General features: G+C 31.7%; 1 protein-coding gene across 1 annotated transcript; it reads left to right on the top strand.

Moving 5' to 3' along the window:
* The first annotated feature begins 1,034 nt into the window (after positions 1 to 1,034).
* LOC130451420 (malate dehydrogenase-like) lies at positions 1,035 to 14,384 on the top strand. Its single transcript, XM_056790423.1, has 7 exons — positions 1,035 to 1,160; positions 5,811 to 5,983; positions 6,420 to 6,502; positions 8,172 to 8,323; positions 10,763 to 10,999; positions 12,343 to 12,517; positions 14,230 to 14,384. The coding sequence occupies exons 1-7, from the start codon at positions 1,035 to 1,037 to the stop codon at positions 14,382 to 14,384; spliced, it is 1,101 nt and encodes a 366-aa protein (XP_056646401.1).
* The last annotated feature ends 1,599 nt before the right edge of the window (positions 14,385 to 15,983 follow it).

Genomic DNA, 15,983 nt, shown 5'->3' with positions numbered 1-15,983 from the left:
CATTCTCCGCGGTGAGACGCTATGTTGGTATTGAATTATGTCATATCTCTGGAGCTTGCTTCTAGCGTATTTAGTGGGGTGCCGCTTTTAAGTGTGACGTAGAAAAGGATTTCGCACTACCTAACTGATCCAGAATTTGCTCGATTCTAGAAATTGGAAACTTATCTGCGCAAAGTTTTTTATTCAATATATAGCGAAAATCAACAACAAGTCTCCATTTTCTCTAACCATTAGCTGACTTTGTGGCACGAGTAGAATAGGACTGTTATATTCTGATCTTGATGGCTCTATTATTTTATCCTGCGACATATTTTTGTGTTATATAGTTAGTTCCTGTTTAGAGGTCATAGACGTAATATACTGTTATGTTCATAGTTGAAAGTTTCGTAGTTTTACATTGTGTTTTATTATCGTTTTCTCTACGATATGGATGTCTTAGGTTGAACCTCAGCCTAAAAAGAAACGAGGTATTATCAATGAAACTATAAAGGTAACCTTGTTTTACAAAAATATATTCCTGATGAGATTGTTTGCATAGAAATGCAGTTTATCCATTGATAATGACACAAAAATACTGATGTGGAATACTTTCTACCCAATCGATTATTAAAACGAAAAGGATTTATATTTGCAAACTTTGATTGAGGCTAAATAAATTAAGCGTAGAACAAAGAAACTAATAGATTGCTCTGCCGGCAAAGTGGAAATTAATCATCAAAAACAAGAAACACTTCTTTTCAGTACCTTGTTAAGGGCAATGTGGAATTTCTTTCAGCTTGCAAAAATGTATTTATGGAAATACATGGTGTTTCTTGTGATAGAGTTACAAAACTGACTAGTCCATTATTTCAAAATAAAATACCTATTGATATTAGAGGCAAAAACCGCAGCGAAGATGCCATCAAAGATGACATTTGTGCTACTATTCATAATCACATTTATGTTACTATCCATAACCCCGATTTGAGGTCAGACAAACCCTCTATGGGACCAAGAAGAAACAATACTTAGACGCAGCACTCAGTATTGCAACAATGTATGAAATGTTCCAAATCGAACATCATGAATTGAAAGATAAAGTCAAATATAGTTTTTACTATATTTCAGAGAAAACTCCAGCTTATCTTATGGACGAACACAGATTGATGAATGCAGCCAGTGTGAGCATTTCAAATCCAAAATAAGAGAAAAATGTTTAAGCGAGAACGTTAAACGTAGCGTGGCAGTTGAGCAAGTAGTTCACCTGCGCGGAGCTAAGAAGTTTTAGGTATAAGAAACAACAAGACATGACTAAAAACAAGGATGAAGAAACAGTAGTACTTTTTTGCTTGTGTAGCTCTCAAAATAGAATCAGCGGCTTCTTCCAAATGCTTTTGTTCGTTGTGGATGATATCAAGCCTAATCCGCGGCTGGGTGTTGTAAAGGTCTCAAATACAGACTGCAGCTGATTTCTCTCTAAGTACACATCGCAGCTAGGTACATTAGAATATCAATATCTAGCGGTATACTGGACATTCCGTGTTCATTCACAATATTATTTGAAGTCACAACACCTGTACTCTTAACGTAATTTTCTTTCGAAATCGAATTGCTCATTTTGTTATTTTTGGGATTTGTACTCAGAAATTAAATAATTTCAAATAGACGCGCACTCAGATACTGTTTGCCGATAGTCCGTTGGTGGGATCGCCATGTAAAGAGCTTTAGGGTAATGAAACGATCAAGTCCATGGTTACTGTACGTCAATGTTAATTAATGATGGTTTTTTAATATAACAATCAATGTATTTGTAAAATACATGAATGAGTAGGTTACGTGAATAAACTATCAAGCATTTTATTTTATTCCATCACAACGGGTTATAATCAATATTTTGTGATCCAATTTCAGAGAAAATAGGACGATCCTGTCGGATTTTTCGCCAACTACTCTATTTAGTTTGGAAATTTGAAAAAGTTTTATGATGATAAATGATGATATTTTGTACCGCCCTAAATCCGACACAGTGCATCCCGAAGGGTTATATGCTCGGACCTATTTATCACTAGTGCCTTTTCGGACATAACCTTTATCCAAAGATTGATGGGGGATGTGTTGTATCCGAATAATTAATTTCTCTTCTACGGAATAAGTAGACACAAAATTGAATAGGAAACAAAAATTCACGGAAGACTCATGAAAGAAACATTTTTGTCCTTCTAATAGATATGATATATACTTATTTTTTCGTGGGTCCTACAGATTTAGAAATACTTGCTATTCATTGATGCAGCCTATGTATTTATTATTAATTCAAAATTTTATAGCTTTTGTCGAGTTAATACAAGAATGCTAATGATCGATACAATGTTTTATATATTTGCTCTAATTCTTGGTATGGATGGCCTTCAGTAGCTTAGGTGAGTCACTTTTTAAGCTTTAATGGATTCACAGCGCATTTCCTAAATCGGACTTTTTTGCTCCGGAAAGAGAAAAAGTTATGGTGAGTTAAACCTGGGGAAAAATCAGTCACACTCAGGCTGGAATGCGGTATTGATGAGGTTGATGACAATAGGGTCTTCAGCTACGTTGTTAAGCATCTCTTTTGCGACCTCTACTAGACGTTGTTTTTGCAAAAGATCTTCTGGCTTAGCATTAACACAAGCTTCATATTAAAAATATTCCAAAATATGTCAGTCGATCAATACGAGATGTGGAGAGCCTCTTCTATCTGTAATAGACACATATTCTCGATACGACAAAACTTATCCTTTATCAGCTGTAAACGGAATATTTAAGTAGAATGCTTATTTAATTTCATAACACACCATGGATTGCTCAAAAAAATAACAGCAGATTCGGGTACGGAATTTAAAAATAAAGATCTTGAAATCTTTACAGAATTGAACTTCACTATACAACTTCTAGAAACAGTAATTCAAACAGTCCTGTAGAAATTTCAGTCCACACTTATTTAACATGTGCGTTGTATCGAAATCTCACATCAGATACATTGATACAACGGCTATATTGGATATAACAACTCAATTCATAGTGTCACCAATTATACACGATTCGAGGTAATAAAAGGGCACATAAATGAGATAAATCCTTTTGAACTTAATGATCACATAATAATTTCAGACCACGTACAACCCCACAAACAAGCAACCCCAAGACTTTAGTAAAATATGACAGAGACTGATAAAACCACAAAATACAAAATTATTAATGATAGAAACGAAAGACGCACAGAGGCCCCTGAATATTGAAACCAAAAAGTAACTTATTTTCGTACAAAAAAAAGAAAAAAAACTTCCAAAATTGGAAAAAAGTACTAGCTCGGACAAAAAATAAATTGATAACAGATAAAAACATTTTCATGAAGTAAGTGCAAGAAAATCCAAAACTAATGGAAAACAAACTTTTCTGGAGATAGGGCAGATGAAAATAATATTTCTAGCACTTCTGGTAATACAAAGATTGTACAAGAGTAACGCTACGAAAGACTTATATCCAACCACTATTAATAATATTTTATTACCAATACTTTTGGGAGATGCAAGTCTTATATATGGTAACCATACTTATATATTATTTAAATTCAGAGCCTATTATTAAGCAATTGTTTAACATTGCAAAAAAAAAATTTCATTATAAAAAAGAATTTAGAAATGAGAACAGATATAATAACGCAATAAAAATTCTAGGACCTAACCAACAAAAAAATTAAATGTAATAATTCGCATCTTATCCAAAAATCAAGAAAAATTTCAAATCAGCATGAAAAATCAATCACCAAATCACACGAGTATTTAACCTTTAAAGCAATCATTCCACAAATAAATCTAGACTGTCAAAATGTTATCTCATTCTTAGATAATTTTTTAGCTTTTCCAAAACTAAACACACTTCATCCTTATATTATTCCTAGTTAAGGTTTACAAAAAAACTAAAAGAATGGCGAATCGACTTATATCACTAAAAATTTCAACATCCAACCATTACTTCAAAATCTCTGGTAGTTTATCTTTAGTTGCCATAATTTTATTAATACTGGGCTAGATTTTTATGAAGAAAATTAAGAAAATTTTACAAAAATGCTGCAGAAACCAAAGCAAGAGAGAAAATCGAATAGAAGGAAACCCAGAAGAGAAGCCCAAAATCGAACACCACTCCGTTATGTTCTCATCTTCGAAGAGAGGAGTTATCTATGAAGTAACAGGTGACGGCATATAATAAATGTGATGACTCCGCGGAAACACAGAAGATAATAAAAATTGTATTTCTTTCAATAATTCATTTTTTGTTCTAGCGTTGATTAATAAAAATATATTTGTAATTGTATTTTTGTTTTTAAAAATCCAAATTCCAAGTTTTAATATATAACTTTAATATATATTCACTTTTTCTTTGCTCTTTTGTAGCTGTCATCCTATTTATTTTCTGTATTCGTCCCTACATTCTACTTTTTTATATTTCATCGTCTTGTTTACTATATTTACCATTCTTAATATTTTTTTGATTATTATTGATATTCAATTTCAATTTGTCCTATTTTAAAAATTGCCTCCTTGTCCACCTTCAGAATTTCATGATCTCATTTTTAAGTTTTTCTTCTTTCAGACTGCATTTTGCCAATCAACAACTTTTTGCATTTGTAAGTTGTTACGAAACCCGGTGTCTTTAAATTATATTGGCTCTAACAACTTTAGTGTTTCCAAGGAAGTAACCATGGAAACGGATACTGGGACAAAATAATAGTTATCAGTTTCTGACTTTCCACTTAGCCTGTCAAAGGGTCTGATAAAAATCGCGTTTTAATTTATTTTGTTTGAGTGCGTCATAGTATGTATGCGAATTTAAGCAAGTCAGCTTCAATAAGATATTAAACAAGAAACTCTTGCAAAATTCAAACACTACAAACTATTGATTAAGTATCAATATTTGACAATAGCTGTCATTGTTAATTAACATAATTTGCAATTTGCCACGCTATATTCACCATGCACTATAAAGTAATTTTCCCGAAAGTACTTTTCCCAGTGGCATTAGTGAGAGTTCCGTCAAGATGTTTCAGTGGATCACGGAGGGTAAATATATCTTTGATGTCATTTAGAGAGATGAACTTATTTTTTATAGAATAGAAGCTAATAAGAGTTATTTAGAAAAATATTGTAAAATATTCAAGTAACTTCAAGAAACAAATTTATTTATTCATGTAAGCTTCAAATATTTGGATTGCACTCTCCACATATTTACACATTTTTTCATAAAAAAGTCGAATAAATAGGAAATGATTGCAATTATGTTATTCAAGAAATAACAATTCAGTTTGGGCTTCAATATAGCAGATGTGTATTGTTAAGTTTGTGAATCATCGGAGATTCTAGTATTTTGGTTCTTTTTAACAACAATCGCTGTAATTCTGTAGTTCTGAAGTACTTGGTAATGGTCTAATACATATTGTACAGTGGAAAATAAGTTGTCCTAGTAGTTAAAATCGATATTCTTGGAAGCTGTGATATGATTCTTGAACAAAAAGTTTTCGCTTTCAATTCTTCATACGCATGAACGGAGTGAAGTGTATTGGTTTCGAAAAATAATCTTAGAGTTGAAAAATTTGTGTGGAGATATATGTATCTGTTTTCATACTGGTAAAAAACCATGAAATTGTTTGTTATTATTTATCCTGTTATGCGTCCCAAGGATTTCAGTAAAGAAAATGTTAACATTCATACAGTCACTCCAACATCAAGCCATTTTCAATTCTAAATTTTCTTTATTACTATGTTAGAGCATATTAGTTTATTAAGTTTTTCATATTATAGAATAATTACCAAGTTACTGTGATTGGTGGAGCTGGCGGAATCGGACAACCGCTGTCGATGTTATTGAAAATCAACCGAATGATCACGAAACTACATATCTGTGATATAGCCAAATTCATCCCAGGAGTTGCTGTTGATTTGTCTCATATTGAAACTCCTTCAGTAGTTAAGGGGTGAGTTACATTTGATAAATGTACAATCGCACTAAACGAAGGTTGCTATACAAGCATATGTTGGAGCATTGCTTCCATTTTGATTGCGGTAACTCTGATTTGAACGCATCAAACGCTTCTTATTTCCTTATATCAAAAATACATTGAGAGGTAAACGTTTTACTACACCTGAAGAAGCGGTTGACATCGAAATGAAAAAAATGCTTCAACAATTGATTCAAAGGCATGCAAGAGTGGATTACCCGAATATTCCAATTATAAATATTTTTTTTATATGTCTATTTCAAAACTTGAGTAGCAACACTCGTAGAAGATCATTATAAGAGCTGGGATTGGAAAGGTCCTGATACTCAATAATAGTACTTATTTCTAACGACTAGTTTGAATATTGGATTTATTTTTCTCATTATGCTGAATAATGAATGTTCAACCGTAGGTTCAAAAGCCCAGAGCAGTTGGGAGATGCATTGGAAGGTGCAGATATAGTTATTATGCCTGCAGGTGTTCCAAGGAAACCAGGTAAATTATTTGATAATGATAATTGATTTGTATAACAATGTTTATATAAGGTCTTTTGCAAATAACTTCGAATAACTCTTGCCCATATTTACAACATCAAGATCCTAGTTTCTAAAGATCTCTCTTCTATTGCAAATACTCTATTTATTTATTTCAAATATTTAATATAATTATGTTGGTTTGGCGTCATAGTTTGAAATCTCTGGATAACTTTAATGGCCTGAATGGTTAATTTAAATAACAGATGTTATATTTTATTTATCCACGAATGAATATATACTTTTTAGCGTCAGAGTCGTTTTAAAGATCTGTTTACAGACGTCATTTCTAATTCATTGTTAAATTTATACCAAGAATGATAAGGGATTCTATGTTGCCTGCCTAAATATTTATCTTTTGTGGCGTATTTCTTATCCCAAATGCCTCTTAGACTCCGATTAATTATTTTAATTTTATCAGGTAACTCTTGTTATGATTTCAATAAACTATTCGAGCCGCGATCACATGTGAGTGTGGAGAGGCACAGCTGTGTTGTAAATCCACGACACTAAGTGGTGCCAGCACAAGAAAAATATATGTACGTGGACAAAGGAAATAATGCTCGTATTATTTCAAGTTGCACTTCAAATATTTTATAAATGTGAAGTTTCCATAAAATAGAATTTTTTTTGTTTGTGAGACAATCGTGCGGTGAATGAATACTATTAAAGAAAAATTTGGTCAAAACTTCACTCATAAAACTGGAACACACTCGTAATTGCCTTGAGGAGATTTTTGGGCAACACTATGGATGTTAATTATTTACGTCAAATTCATGAAATTTTAGATTCCTATAAATCGCTCCGTTGCCAAATATCATTGAAAATTTATTTTCTGAATTCCCATTTATCATTGTTTCCTTACAATTTGGGCACTATGGGCAATTATTGTTTGTTTTCGAAAAGGAGAGTTATGATATCTTTGAACGGAAAAAAATGTGTTGCAAATAAATATATTTTACTTGTTATATGTTTGTTTGATATAAGTAAAACCAATATAGTCGAAAAACAACGTTAAAAAGCCTGTAGATTAATTTTTCAAATAAATATTAAACGAAATTCTTCTGTATGTGATTTTTTCACAACAAAACAAAAAATTTCTACTTGATAGTCTTTCTTTTTCCCATTCTCTATATTTTAGTTTTTTAGGTATCGCGTTAAATTTTAATTATGTTGGTGGCCCGATCGTTCGGGTATTTATTCTTTAACTGGACCATGCAATATAACAGAAGTAGTGAGTGTTTGATGTTAACCAACAAGATTTTTACTATTCACCTCTGAAATTATTCCGAAATTCAATAATTTAAGTAAAATTTATATCTCTATTTTGAAAATTCTGTCCTAATTTTTAGTGCCAATGTGCAAATCTTGATTAATTCAAATCTAAATTCTTCGTTTTGTTAGTAAAAATTTCTATAATTCCATCTTAATTATAATTCATCCAATTAGATGCAAATAATATGGTTACGTTTCGTTTTGTTATTACAATGGCAATTATAACTGAAAACATTCTTACTAAAAATACGTATAAAATAAGTGCCACATAAAAAAATAAGGAATAAAAGTAGTTTACTTTTGTAATTAAATCCATTATCATTTAAATGCAAACATTTGTACTCGATTTTTGACAGGTATGACAAGAGACGATCTTTTTAAAATAAATGCTGGACTGGTTAAAAGTATAATGGAACAAATAGCAGCCTCAGCTCCGAAAGCACTGGTAGCAATTATCACGAATCCTGTTAATTCTGTTGTTCCTATAGCTTGTGAAACAATGAAAAAGGTAACAAAGCAAATAATTATCACATAATTATGTACCCAGTTATATATTTATATGGTGTGACCTTAAAGTTGATCATAACTTTGTTATCAGCATGATAAATAGTCAGTTGGAATTATCCTGGCACTGGAACCTGCTTCCTAAAATGTATCATAAGAAAGACAACATTTCAACATTTTATCCAGCCACTTAGACAGATAAAGGTCCCCACAAATCATTTTCCTATATTTTTCTCTTAAAGGATGATGTTTCCAACGACAGCTGCAAAATTTCGAATTCATTCCTTTCAAGAAATTGTTTTCTAGAATTTTTTCAAGTGGTCAAAAATAGAATTTTGGATAATGGAAGAGAAATAATATGAGCTGTTTTAGACAGAAGCTTCCTCGGGAAAGTTTTATGGTAACTCTTCTGCAGGAAAATGAACCATCATTAAATGGTATGCTGTACAAGAACCAATGATCCACTATACATAATCTGATAATTCAATGATTTATTATAATGTTACGGTATATATTTGAGTTTAAAATAAACTTTAAAATAAGAGAGTTTAAAATTTACGAAAATGCTTTTTATGATAATAGTTTGAATATCGAGAACTGATCTTATTCAATAAAAGTTTATTGACTCCTATAAAAGTGGTTTCCTTCTTTTTTTACATACAATTAGTCCTTTGCTTACAAAACGCGTTTAAAAGCCAGGATGTATAGATCGCCTTTTTATTTTGTCGTCAGTTCGGGATTGCTGCAGTACGGGAAAACAAACGTTCATAACTTTGTTTGAAATTATCGTAGAGACAAATATAACAATACATTGTGTTTCTCAAAACATATTTTTCAACCAAACTTTTTTGGAAAAACCACCGTATTGAATAGTATTAAATAAGGGATGCCACATAATTCTTTTCATCTTGTGTTTGAACAATCCTTTGGGATAATCTGTAAATTAATAAAAAAAGAATCTAGAAGAAACGTCTCAAATAACGAAATTTATATTGCTCAACAAAAACGTATTTTTGAAGATAACTAAGCTCTTTAAGATTTTAGGTGTATTCGAATTACTTTCTTATTTTATAATCACGCTATCAGATTCTGAGACTGTTACCTTTACTTTCCCTGTGAAACGAATATTACAGATTAATTTCAATTTTTACTTGTCTGGAAATTTGGTCGAATCATGAAAAAAGCATTGTCTTCTTCCGCGTGGGATGTTGTTACGTACGATTTTTGCTATTCTATCTGTGGTCATTCTGTTGACGTGCTGGTTCCATTCTCTTCTTCTTTTTCTCACCCATCTGACAATGTCGTCTGTTTCGCATTTTTCCCTTATATCGGTATTTCTTTGTCTGTCATTCAGTGTGTAACCCGTTATAGTTCTCAGCGTTTTCATTTCTGTTGTTCTCTTTGTTACCGACGTTTCTGCTCTAGTTTCTGCCCCGTATGTCATAATTGGTCGCAGAAAATCTAAATATGGAAATTTCAACAAGCAAGACAAAATGCATGACCATAGTTAAGGAACCTCTGCGCTGAAAGAGTTAGGATGCAAAATAACAAACACAGGATTCCTTGAAGATGAAGTGAGGAGACAAGTGAACAAAGCAGCTACAGTATCGAGACATCTTAAGCAACCAATTTGGAGAAATGTTTTTTATTTGTGTTATAAAATTACAATTTTTGATATTGTTGATAAAAGCATCTCATAGGACCACATCTAGCGACTTAAATCATGGCGCGACCAATATTCTCTGCTTCATCGTTACTAAAATTAAAGTTTTGTTATATAAAACCTACCTAGTGAACCTACCTGTCCTACATAATAATGATTATTACGTCAATTAGCAGCGGATACCTAGATTTATTGCGCCATCGCTTTTACGAATAAATTATAGATGTACTTTCTGAGAACGAAGGACATATGAAGGTTCTATGTGTATACTGGAAGTGAAGGGTTAGATTTTTGCTTACCAACTGTTTGTGGCTTTTTCACATCTACCCGAGATATCGACTAGATAATGAAATTCGTCGTTAAAATCCATATTATCAAGTTATAGCTATAACACCTTTATTATTAAACAAAAGTTTTATCAAGATCAAATATGAACTCACAACAAAGTTATTGTTGTTTGAGTAATTTCATCAGAAATGTATTTTTAACGTTCCATTTTTTTCATATGTTATGATGAGCTCCAGATTAAAATACTAGAAATAATGGCATTTTTCCACATTTTCAACTTAACTTTGAATATGCTTCCATACACTTAGTTTTTCGCATAAATAAATTCTGTAATAATTTTTCCAATGCACAATACAAAACCAAAAATTTGTTTTAAAGATGAAATTGTGAATATTGCTTCAAACTTGTATCGTTTGTATAAAAAGTGATTCAATGAAATTGATGGATACGTGAGATCAACACATCTTTGACTATCAAGAACATTTATTTCAGGCAGGAGTATTGGATCCCAACCGTATTTTTGGAGTTACAACTTTGGACACTGTTCGTGCTAATACGTTTATAGCCGAAGCTAAAGGACTTAATCCGTATGAGGTTAAAGTTCCAGTTATAGGTGGACATTCTGGCGTCACTATTATCCCACTTATATCTCGAACTACACCAAAAGTATCTTTCAATGAAGAAGAAATTAAAAAATTGACTGTCAGAATACAAGAAGCGGGATCAGAGGTAATATAGGTAATATATTTATTATGTGGAGGGGAAAGTTACATAGGATAAATTGGATAAAATTTCATATGATTACAGGACAGGATGATTATCTCCTGTTTGCAATAGTTCCTCTCTTACTGATCCAGACACATTTTTCAATTGCGTAAATTTCTGCTTGGAAAATTCTTGGTGTGTTGTCAAGACTTTGACAGTATTTGGTTGTGAGCCCGTACACCCCTGTACCAGTTCTGTCTTCTTTTGCTATAGATCCGTCCCCATATCATTTAATAGCATTTATTGTTTTGTGTTATGATACCAATTACTTCTACAGCTTAGAATTGAGGTAAATTTTCTCTCAAAGTAACTTTTTCGATGCACCATCTCGAGGCATGTCCCATGTTTGGTCATTATTTAGGGACGTTTGCACATATAAAAGCCAGTCTTTGTACTTTCGAGAAATTGTTCCTCGTGGTATTCGGACTAGTTGTAGTACCTTGAAGCACTACCCCATATGTGATGATTGGTCTCACAATTGCTGTTTACATCCACTGTAGGATCTTTGGGCTACAACACCGAAGTTTCTGCATACCATCAGGGCTTTAGTGGCTTTAGTAGTTATCTCCTTTTCGTGTTTGTTCGCATTGACATAAAATGCCGAGTTCAGTCAGCGACATAAGATTTCGTCTTCTACTATAAGCTCCAAATAAGTTAGGATTGTTTTTGTGAAGAGCTGTACTATTTTTATTAACTAGAAAGTGTCATGGTTTTCCAAATACATTATTGCTTGGGAAAAATTTTAGTTTGAAGAGAAAATGTTGTTCAAACCTTATCTATTTCACCGACATATTGAAGAAATTGACAAGAATCCTGCTGAAACCTTCATATATTGAGGTAGATGATGGTTTAAAAAATGATACCAGTGGAAATTTTAACACAATTTTAAAATTAATTATAAAAATATAAATAACATGAATTCGTGAATAATATCATGAGCCGAACAATAATTTGGAAAATTTAATGAACTCTGAACCACTGTTATCATAGAATGAGTACGATAGTGAAAAAACGACAAAATGCTGGTGAAGGGGATATTTGCGATCAGTGGTGAAATTCCGACCAGAAGAAAAAAATATTCAATTGAACGGACGGCTATTTTTGAAGCTTGAGATTCTTTCTGGGAGAGATTGCGGGTTAATTGTTCAGCAAATTGGAAGGTGATGAGAATTTGTTAATTGTTACCTTGTGGTACTTATTTCTAGAAAACTATTATCAAGAAATGAATTCAACGAAATGGCTTGAAAACAATACAAATTGTACAATATTACTTAGATTCGTTTAAACCTCCTACTGACTATTTTTAGGTTGTGGAGGCAAAAGCTGGAGCTGGCTCCGCTACACTTTCCATGGCTTATGCTGGCGTGAGGTTTGCAAATTCTCTGCTTAGAGGCCTCTCTGGAGAGAAAAATGTTATAGAATCAGCGTACGTTATGTCGCAAGTTACATCTTTACCATATTTCGCTACTCCTCTGGTTCTTGGTAAGAAAACTTCAGTTCAAAGTCAATTTCGATTTTTAGCCTGCTAAATAATCAAAGTAAACATTAAACAAATACTCTTCAGATAATTTTCATATATTTGATAAGTTTATGAGTCTTAGAGTCAGCAAACTAACAGATTGTTCAAATCATAACGAGCCTTTTGCATTTGTTCACAATCAAGATTTGAATCAAAATTATCAGTCAACACTATAATTCATTTTATATTTATTCCAAAAATCAAAGACTAATATTTGTAACAAATATTGCAATGAAAAAACAAATTTGTAGTTGTATACATACCAAAATTAATTTGTTGAAATGAACTGTCAAACACCTCTTTATCAGGTTTTTACTGCTTCTAAATACTATGTTGATATTCAGAGTTATGGTTGGATGAACATTGCTATTGCTTTGTTCGGTGAAAGGTATCCAAATACTGCGATGAACAAAATTATGGCTTGGCATTTAATCAAGATATTTCTAACAAAAGAATGCATTCATTATAAGAAGGAAGATGGAAAACTAATGATTAAACCGATGCCGTAATATTAATTGGTTTAAATTCAATATATATATATATATATATATATATATATATATATATATATATATATATATATATATATATATATATATATATATATATATATATATATATATATATATATATATATTCAATATACAAACTCTAAAATGTCATTTGAAAATCGATACTTAATTACAAACATAAATAAAACACATTTACAAAGGATATATAGAGCGAACAGAATTAATTCGTACAAAGCCGAAATTTGTTGGGAGAAAAAGGTTATGCAGCAATAAGATTGCAGTTCTATTTGTCTGCAAGGGAGTTATTTCTATAAAAAAAGAAATTTTCATAAATTTTTCTTTTTGGACGAAATTACTTCTACCACAGGCGTTCTGTCTTCCCAAAACTGTCGATATTGTAGGAGAGGCAATCTGTCTCCATCACGTAATCACACATTTCAAAAAACTGTATATTTAGTGCGTCGTATCATTCGAGCTGGGAATGAAAGGATCTTTCTTTAGAGAAAGAACTTTGAATTAGCATACTCATTTTCAATTTGTACGAAGAATTTTAAATTTTTTCCATATATCCGACAGACTGATTCTTATCAATAAGATGGCTGCTTATTCTGCACAAAGAATGACATGTTGACTTCTAAATCCCTAGGCCCTACAATAATGGATTTGTTTTGTATGGGGAAGGTAAAACAAATAGTTCATCAAGAAAAAATTCTAAATGATGATGAAATACTGGATAACAGAATAGCTCCAGCAGTTCGATCAATTACTAGAAAGGTATCAATGGAGACAAGCATTTAATTTGAGACTATAGTTAGTGTATTGGTCTAGATGTTAATTCTGAACAATTTTTCTCAATATTTTTTCTAATATTTGCCACTTTACAAAAATTAATTTTTTTCGAAATTTCTGAGGCATACTTTTCAATACTCAAATTATATTAGAAATAAGTATTTTGACAAGCAGGGATAAATCTTGGTTTGTTTTCCAAATCATAAAAATTTGTTTATTCTGAATATGTGGTCTAGAACCTGAAAATCATAGTCAATATGGATTTGACTGTGGAATTTTATTTCTTGCTCACGATTCATTAACCTTTGGGATAAAAATTTTTTTTTAATATGTGGTATATCATAACCGGATTTAAAATCATTAATTTTTTGTAGGAAAGTGTGGCATTGAAAAAAACTTAGGATTGGGAGAACTCAACTGCTTTGAAAAAAACCTGCTTGACAAAGCTATATCCGTACTTAAGAAAAATATTGATGCAGGAATTGAATTTGCCAATTTGCCAGAATGCAAAAAAGAACATATGAGTTAATTGATGAATCAATGATTATGTAGCTTCTTTCACTTGTATTTCGAAATAAATTTTCCGAAAATAACTATTTTTTAAATAACTATTAGGGGAATTAATTTGGAGAGTACCACGTTGTATATTTCCCTTTTTAAAATATAATCAAAAATATGTTAAGCGACGCCACCCTCATTTTCAATGGGAACAGTTTTAAGTTGTATCTCAATTGAAATACGAAAATCTTCGACGGGACTGGATAAAATCTCTATAACACTTCTGCGGCAATTTTGCATACTGGTTATACATACTTTATTTTTATTGCTCTTATATTCAATAATAAGAATAAGAATAAAATAGTTCTGAATTTGCATTTATTTGTGGAAAATTAGAATTCAAATAAATGAAAATAATCTTATGAACAAGTCCGCGATATGGATCCTGGAGCCGGTCTTGTCAAGTTGTAGTGAAATTCTAAAATTCGGCGAAGGTGTGGCACGTTTGATATACCCAGAATTAGTTTGATGTTTGTTTTTATATGAGTTTCTATCAAAGCAGACGATTTGCTTACATTGTGTCTTTTAAAATAATTTCTACGAAGGTCTCTTTATTTATTTGTTTTGTTTCTTCATTTTCTAGTCCGTTTAGCGCGGTTTAGTTTGTTTATAATAAATAGTCTTAGTGAAAGGACGAAACAGAAAAGTAAACGAAGATTTTGAATAAATTAGAACGTAAGAGACGGTGTTTTTAAATTCACCCCATGAATAGAGAGTGTTTAGATAATCTTTTCAAAGCCAAATCCGTATCCGAAGCTTTGATCGCATCAATTTTCACTGAAATAACGAGAAGATATGATAGATTCAAACTTTCGAGCCGTATAATTCGAAGATTAGTCTTAGTATTGGAAAGGTTATATGAAGTTTTCCCACAATGTTGATTCCAACTACACTCCTTATCTTTGTTCTAATTATTCTCAGTTGTTCATTTGTTGAAAATATTTGAATAGTTGAATAATTCCTTCAAATCAAATTTCAAAAATCCATTTTCATGAAATACAAAAACCATAAACTTTTGGAGAAATATTAAGGAAATGAGATATAGTTCACACACTGCGAATTTATTAATACTGAAAATATATTTTGGCCACCCGAGCAGAAGCTGAAATGAGAAATTAGCCCACTCACTGTTAACAGATGTTCTTCCCTCGACTGTTTCTAAATTTATAGAAACTAGCAACCCAACGCTGTCGGTGAAATGAGCTTGTTGAAAACAACGTGAGGAATACTAGCTCGCAACTTTCATAAAGCGAAAATTTCATTCGCCTGTAATTTCCCCGACATTTTATATATTTCGTTACTCCTAGAAAATGTTACAGTTAAAGGTAGATATTCCATTATTTACAATCTTCCGTCACAATAACGGGTAGTTGTGTTTATTGAATTGAAAAAAATGCATGATGGATTTTACCGTTTACTGCGAAAGGTTTGGCTGAGATATCGAATTTTTTTTCTACTTTTTCAACTGGAATCGCTCCACAATGTCTACTTTTTCGGCACAGAATTACAATTTCGATTGCTTCTTTGAAAAAACGAAGATAAGATAAGTAACAGAAATATAAATGAGTTT

This window comes from Diorhabda sublineata, chromosome 1 (genome assembly GCF_026230105.1).
Source record: "Diorhabda sublineata isolate icDioSubl1.1 chromosome 1, icDioSubl1.1, whole genome shotgun sequence".
Taxonomy (NCBI): domain Eukaryota; kingdom Metazoa; phylum Arthropoda; class Insecta; order Coleoptera; family Chrysomelidae; genus Diorhabda; species Diorhabda sublineata.
This window is presented reverse-complemented; position numbering and strand designations above follow the sequence as displayed.